The sequence below is a fragment of the Synchiropus splendidus genome, chromosome 4 (assembly GCF_027744825.2).
Source record: "Synchiropus splendidus isolate RoL2022-P1 chromosome 4, RoL_Sspl_1.0, whole genome shotgun sequence".
Lineage (NCBI taxonomy): Eukaryota > Metazoa > Chordata > Actinopteri > Syngnathiformes > Callionymidae > Synchiropus > Synchiropus splendidus.
The window spans coordinates 30732171-30739529 of NC_071337.1; the positions used below are offsets into that span (position 1 = coordinate 30732171).

The 7359-nt window shown below is 40.4% G+C and overlaps 1 protein-coding gene across 1 annotated transcript; it reads left to right on the forward strand.

The window, feature by feature from the left end:
- The first annotated feature begins 2412 nt into the window (after window positions 1-2412).
- rpl14 (ribosomal protein L14) lies at window positions 2413-5630 on the forward strand. The gene is made up of 6 exons (XM_053862789.1): window positions 2413-2462; window positions 2930-3031; window positions 3103-3197; window positions 3315-3414; window positions 5412-5465; window positions 5537-5630. Exons 1-6 carry the CDS (start codon window positions 2460-2462, stop codon window positions 5594-5596), a joined length of 414 nt encoding a protein of 137 aa, XP_053718764.1. The 5' UTR covers window positions 2413-2459; the 3' UTR covers window positions 5597-5630.
- The last annotated feature ends 1729 nt before the right edge of the window (window positions 5631-7359 follow it).

Sequence of the window (7359 nt, forward strand, 5' to 3'; positions counted from 1 at the left end):
AGAGAACTAAAAATGCAGCCAGTCATCTGGACCAGGGAGGTTTGGTGATGTACCGACTGAGCCAGTCTGCTGATTAGAAACACACCATCAGTATTTTTGTTTATGACTTAGATGAAGATTTGAGGACTTTAGGAATCATTTGTTTAAACTCTGCAGAGTTATTTTCATTTTGATGGTCATCTAAAAGAATTAAAGCCCAAAATGAGATGAGATCAGGGTGGATATTTCTTAATAAACAATCAGTGTCAGGAAGCAGCTGACACGTTATTAAGTGTCTTCTTACTTTTGGCCCCAAAACATAATAAAATCCATGTACATTGAAGCATATACCTGTAGCCCGTGATGAATTATGTGCGACTGGTGCATCTATAACCACCATGCTCTCCAACCCATAGCAGTGGCGCTCACTCTGAATACAGGGCTCTCTGCTCACCTGTCACCTCTTAAAGATTGGCTGTTCAAACACAGATTGGACCAACAAGTTACGTAATGTTTACAAGACATGAAAATGTCCATCTCCTGGACGTCACTAAGTGCCAGAGTTTCAGAGGAGTGGACGAGGGGTCAGACAGGATTTCCTTCATGGCTACCAGTCAGCTACTCAAAATATAGACCTGAAAACAAACATGTTATTGGACCGAGGGCCACAGGAAAACCCAGACAAAGCATTGGTGACGTGGCAGCTGAAAATAAATCACATCATCCATCAGACGTGAAAGCTCTCCAGCTGAATGTTTGGAGCCAACCTCTGCACTCACTGGCCTGAGCAGTCACTTATTGTTTGAATGAAGCACTGTATCAGCAGAGTTTGGCATGATTAATAATTTGTGGAATTCTTTCACTGTGTGTGTAACCTTGTAATCAGTTGCCGGACCCTCTGTTTTCCGGCCACTCAATCCACCTCATGACACTTGAATGTGAGTAATTTGCTCCTGCTGCTGCGCTCTGATCGTCATCTGGCCATTAAACAAATGGGGGTCCAGCTGCACGCACCAACAGGCTTCCTGGCTTTGTTTGGAGTGAAATATGAAGCCTGGACTGTCAGACATAAACGATAAGACACTTGTGTTGTTCACTTGATAGTCCTCACCATGTACCAAGTGTGCGATTGTTAAGAAAGAGTTGAAAGAGTCTTCTCTTTCCAGTTATTACTGTTGGAAGCAGCTGCTCCTACAGCGCTATCTAAGCCACTGTGGTCCAGCTGGTGGAAGACTAGCCATTTACTCTCTATCTTTTCTGTTCTCTATGACTAGAGGAGTGGTGATACTCACATGGAGGTGAGGCATGTCCCCTGAAACAAAACTGCTACCATGGCTTTATAGGAGGTAAAACCTTAAATCTGCTTTATAGGAGGTAGAACCTCCAATTTATCCTCGTAATCTCAGAATTATTTAAAATCAGGTGAAGTCAGTCTGTCTCCTCTTGTACAAGGGTAAAAAGAAATGTATAAATTCACTAAAATAAATGTTTAACACTCAAGAAAGAAAAAAACTGGGTATGATGGGTATCATCATCTCCATGATCTTTCTAAAATGTGTTTGTTCTTTTTACTATCACTGTACTGACAATTAGATGTGATACTGAATCCTCCTTTGTTTGCAATGGTAGGGCAGTAGGATGACTTTTTTTTATATTTTACTTTACTTAGTGCACACGTAGATCCACAGAAATCTTGAATAAATTGATTTTCAATGATTAAAAAAAATGTATTATGTATTATTTATTAAACCATTTGGCTTAATAAATAGGCTTTTGTTGCAACCAAACAAGCTGCACCTGCCTGAAAATCAAATGATAGACTTCAAACACCTCATTGGTTTAACGGTACGCTCTTGATCGGTTGGACCCAAAACCTGCACCCACACGACCCTTTTGGATTTCAGTGCGGCACCTGTGCAAGCATGCAAATGCACTGTAGCCAAATAAGATTGGACTGCCATCTGGTGGCAAATACCCTTTCCTTTATTTTCGTGATTCTAACATTTTGTATATTATAATGTGTAAAGGTATAAACAACGTTCCAAAATGCATTAGTAATTGCTGCATTTTGCAAAATTTAATATGTCCGATATTAATCCATTTATATTTTTTTCTTGTTTATCTTTGATGTTTGGGTATATAAGTGCACTATAGAGAAAGGATGTTTGAAATCTTCGATGATAATGTTTTATTTACGTTCAAGTGAATCAAGTGATGTATCGTGGAGAAATTGTTTTGTAGGTTCCGTGAAGACGTCATGTTATGAGTCATTCTTTTGAGTAGTTGTAGAAACTTTTTCGCCAATTTTATTTGAATTAACGTTGATGGACATGCATAGACCGTCAGTTAATTTCATTTTAAAAATTTTCTCATAGGCAGGAAATATTTGTCGTCACCGGGCGCATGCGCACTCTCTAAAAGGAAGTGGTAATTTCTTTTACCGGAAGCTGTAACGTCCTTTCTGCTCCCGGTCAGCCATCATGGTAAGCTTGTGCCGTGTACTCCGAAATAAAAATATGAATTTCACCCATTGTACCCTCCCATTTTGTCTCGCTCTACTATATATTTCGTAACACAACAAACTCTTTCATATGGTGTGATGTTATGTTAGTTGTTCTGTGTAGTAAACTTGTAAGGAAGGACCTGGTCGTGTTGAGCTACATTAAAACGTGGTCCCGCAGCGACGAGGCCGTGAACTAGCGATGGTAGCCGACTTGCCGTGTTACGTGTTTTCAGTTCAAAGTCACAATATTTTGAATTTTAAGTTCTGGCCACCGCGAACATTGTGGAAATGAAGTTGAAATGCAATGTAAGGAGTCTTGAAGTAATGTTAATAGCCACTAGCAGTTAGCAGATGCTTACTGTCGTCCCGCTTTGACGTAGTCCTCTTTCCACCATGACGTGTGTGGACTGTTCGTCGTAGGTCACTTTTGTACTGTTACTGTCTAAGGTGTACAAGCGCTTCGTTGAGATTGGCCGCGTTGCCTACGTTGCTTTCGGACCCTACGCTGGCAAACTGGTGGCCATCGTTGATGTCATCGACCAAAACCGGGTGAGTGTCAGAATGAGCATCTTTGGAGGTCTTGTGGACTGTTGCTGATTTAATATCGTCTGTGGCTGCAGGCACTGGTTGACGGTCCCTGCACTGGCGTGAAAAGGCAGTCAATGCCATTCAAATGCATGCAGCTCACAGACTTCGTCATTAAAGTACCACACAGGTGAGTTACACCTTATCTAAAAAAGCAACTTTGTTCAAGTAAGTTGTAGTGTTGTTTCTCTCTTCACCTCAACGTTTTGTTACGACTACTTCTTTAACTTAACTTGGTCATCTGCAGTGCCCGCCAGAAGTTTGTGAGGCGAGCCTGGGAAAAGGCTGGTGTCAATGAGAAGTGGGAACAAACCAGCTGGGCCAAGAAGATCGAGGCTAAAAAGAAGGTGTGTTGGAACTCCTTGGATCATAATCTGTCATATTGTAAAAAAAAAAAATCTAAGAATGTTGTTGACCAGTTGTTTTACTTATTTTGGAACTTGCCTATTGTTACCTTATTTATAACTTGTTTTGTCACTGAAGAATTGAACTGCTCTCCAAGTGTTAGAAATGGGAATGGCTGATAATTTATCGCACATGGTCCCCACAAGGAGAATTTACCATCTCATTTGATAAACACAAGCGCACCTACAACATTGGACTGCACATGCGTGTTACGCACTTTCATATTTTGGAATGCTTAAATATATTGAGACCATGACGGTGCACTGTGCTCTCCAGCTCTGAGGCGTTTTGACAGCCGATATGTAGCATGAGTCTGGAGGGCTGCGGTTCAAGATCATAGATTGAGTCCTATTTTTAATTCAAGAAACTCTCAATAAATGACGTTAGTACACCCTTGAGTCTGCACATGCAGGGTCTCCCGCAGCACTGCTGCCACTGAAAAACACATAAATGAAAATAGTTGGATACTGGATTTTTGACGGGCGTTTGCTCGGGTCTTAGCGGTGGCCAGTGCTACTTGCTCACATTGGGTTCACTGATCCCACCCAAAGTGTCTCAGAGACGGTACAAATGCTACAACACACCATCAGCTTGGGACCATCAACAAATTCTCAATCGGTTGGTGTAGTTGTGAAGTCATCAGGGATGTCAATGAAAAATGACCATTTTAGGGGAGAGAATTGTAGAAATATTTTTTTGTATCACGCCAGAAAATAAATGACAGTGTATTTTCATTATGAAAATAGAATATGTATTGATCATTAATTCACATTATTTTAAATGTTTCTTCAGTGGCGTTCAAAGCGGTCTTAGTTATAGTAAACTGTTAAAGAGACGTGAGATACATTGGAGATGACAGACAGCTCAACTTAACCTCAAAATGAAACTGGCAGAGCAGTCCGACAGGTTACAAGCATGACGGTTCAAGCGTTGAATTTCCCCATTTCAACGCTTGGCTAACTGTGATAATCAGTAATGCAGAAAAGAGAACTGACCACTTAGTAACTGGTCAATTTCATCATAACATTTGGGATTTCAAGACAGAATGCAGTTTGTCAAATACATGTAATAAGAATTTATTCATCATTTTTATTTAAATTCTTTTGTCAATATCGCCCACCTCTGGTTGGAAAATCAATAACTTATTGATACCCAGTGGATGCATATACAGTACACTTGGATTCTTTGGTCTTGGCTGGTGATCCATATAATGGAAGTGGTTGCATCAATGTCTTGTCATTTTGTCCATACTACCAAACTGCAACGATATAACGCATGGAATGGACTGATTTCTGGAGAATGTTATTTGAATAGGACAGTAATTAGTATACAATGTGAAAAATGTACCTGGATGCCAGTGTTTAATTTTCCTGCAACTGAAGAACTGTTAGAGTACCATCTGTATTTTCCTCATTTAGCAGCGATGGGCTTCTCCCCGGCATTCTATACATAGACTAGGCATGAAAACGTGAACCTTCTCAGACGTCTTGCTGCTCATCTTTGGTGACAACTAGGGACCTTAACCTCTTTAATTTGTATGCTCAGTGAAATGTTCCAACACTCTGCCTTTTCTAGAGTGGTACCTTGCTGTTAAGACAGAAGTGTCTGTTTTCTGTGCCTACTGGGTAAACTTTGACAGTGTTGATAAGAAAATGAAACAAAGGTTGGCATCACTCCTGGTTCATCACTCATTCCACAACTTTTCTGAGCTTCATGTCAATTTGCTGTTTTTTTTTTGTGTGTGGATTAATGTATTTACATGACAGGTGTTGTGTCGTTTAGATGTCCATTTTATAGCGACCAGAAATATGATCAATTTGTTCAGCATTCATTCAATCTTTCCAAGTTCAATCCTAACTGGAATTGCATTTTGTCTGATTTTTGTGCCTGTGAAATACACTGATATGAATGCGTTGAAATATTGTCTTTATATATGCAGCGATCTCAGATGTCTGACTTTGACCGCTACAAGGTCATGAAGGCCAAGAGAATGGTGAGTAAACAGACTCCACATTCAGTTGTCTGTGGAACAGCGTGTCAATTGTGCATCTTGTCTCTCTGCAGAGGAACAAGATCATCAAGCACGAGGTGAAGAAGCTCCAGAAAGAAGCTGCAAAGAAGTGAATTGTTTCACAAATAAAATTCATTGTTTAAATTGTTTGGCTGTGTTTTCAATTTATTTACAGTTCACCGACAGATCAACCGACACCTGGCTGTTTATTCTTATGGGTCTATTTGTTCTAAGGCCAGATAAAAACCATCATTTAATTCCAATTAATTGCATCATATACATGCAAATCTGATGGTTCAGAAATGAGTAATTCATTATCTTCATTTTACCACGGAGTATTGTTTGATGTAAAGTGACAAATGATTCTATGGCAGATGTGGCAGAACTCCAAATTCACGTGTGTGCTGCAGTGCTTCAGGCCTCTTGCTGCAACAGGCAGGGGCATGTAAACGCAGGCCTCAACTGCTCCTGCTGTTCTGAGATCAGGGTGTTCTTCAACATCTCTTCAGATTTGTGATTTTTTTTTTTTTTTCTTTTTGATCTAAATTATTTAAACTAATTCTGGAGCTCCATTGCATCGTGCCACTTAATACCTGGCTCTCTTTGTAATCCCTGGCTGTTGTATGAAGTCATACTATACACTGTGCCTGAAATTTACCAATATATAAATATATATACGGCATGTACACATGCATCACGGGTTGTTTACTGAGCGTCCCAACATTCTCAATTTCTACCGCTAGGTGGAGAAGTTTGCTTTAAATTGAGTCTCACCCTTTGTCTCTATTTTTCTATGGAATAAAAACCAACAAGGTGTAAATAAGAGGCCACACATTGCCGACATGACATGGGTGTACGTCGTTCTCAAACGTTCACTGTTCACTGCAACTCCTTGTCAGCAATGGACATGCACATGTTCTCAACACAAGAACAGGTTCTGCCTTAAATCTCGGCGGTCGGTGCGAGTGTTGCATAATCACGTCATCTCACTTTCGTCCCTCACTGCGGAGTCGGAACACCAGAGGCCCAGTAATGTACCTGGGCCATGATACCTGCCGGACACATGTCAGGATTCGGATCGATACTCAGTGAACATAACCGCACACGAATTAGAATTTGGCTCGTCCACATATCTGTTTTCCAGCTCTGTTGGTTCACATGGCCAGTCATATGGACAGAACATGGAGAGGAGATCACAAAAACTGACTAACACGCATCCCTGTGAGCGTAGCTGTGACGTCAAAGATGAACGGCACCAACGCGCGAGAATGCGCAGTATGAAGACAACGTCTGTCACCCTTTTCACTACCGGAAACTAGCTAATGCCATTAAGAAAATAAAATCCCGAGGAACAGGCGCAGGGTTAAAGCGGTTTGTTGGGTTTCAGAGTCTGTGAGTTTGGATTTAGTTACGCTCAATTTAATGATTTCTTATACGTTTTTTGGTTTGCGTTTATAAATCCAGTGATTTATCCCGGAAGACGAGATCTGCACTCAAAGAGAAAGCAGGGAGAGTTTTCTGGTGAGGGGCAGGTTGGAGCTGACTTCATATTGTAATAACGAATTTGTGCTAGTTCATTTCTATCTCATCCAATAATATTAGAATTAATGTACATCTTCTTCTTCTTTTAACAAATCAGAGAACATTTGATTCTGCTCAGAAATAATCTTTGTTTTACGCATACATCTTGGTGGATTTCAATCCCCTAAATGTGTATGACGAAGTTGATTAAAAAAAAAGAAAAAAAGCAGTCTAAATACAAAGCATGTAAGAATTAGGTCACCTTGTTTCTGGGAGTAGCTACACTTGTTTTAATCCTCCTCTCTTCTGTCATGTCCTGCCAGCGCTAATGTAATTTCCCTCGACTAGAACAGCG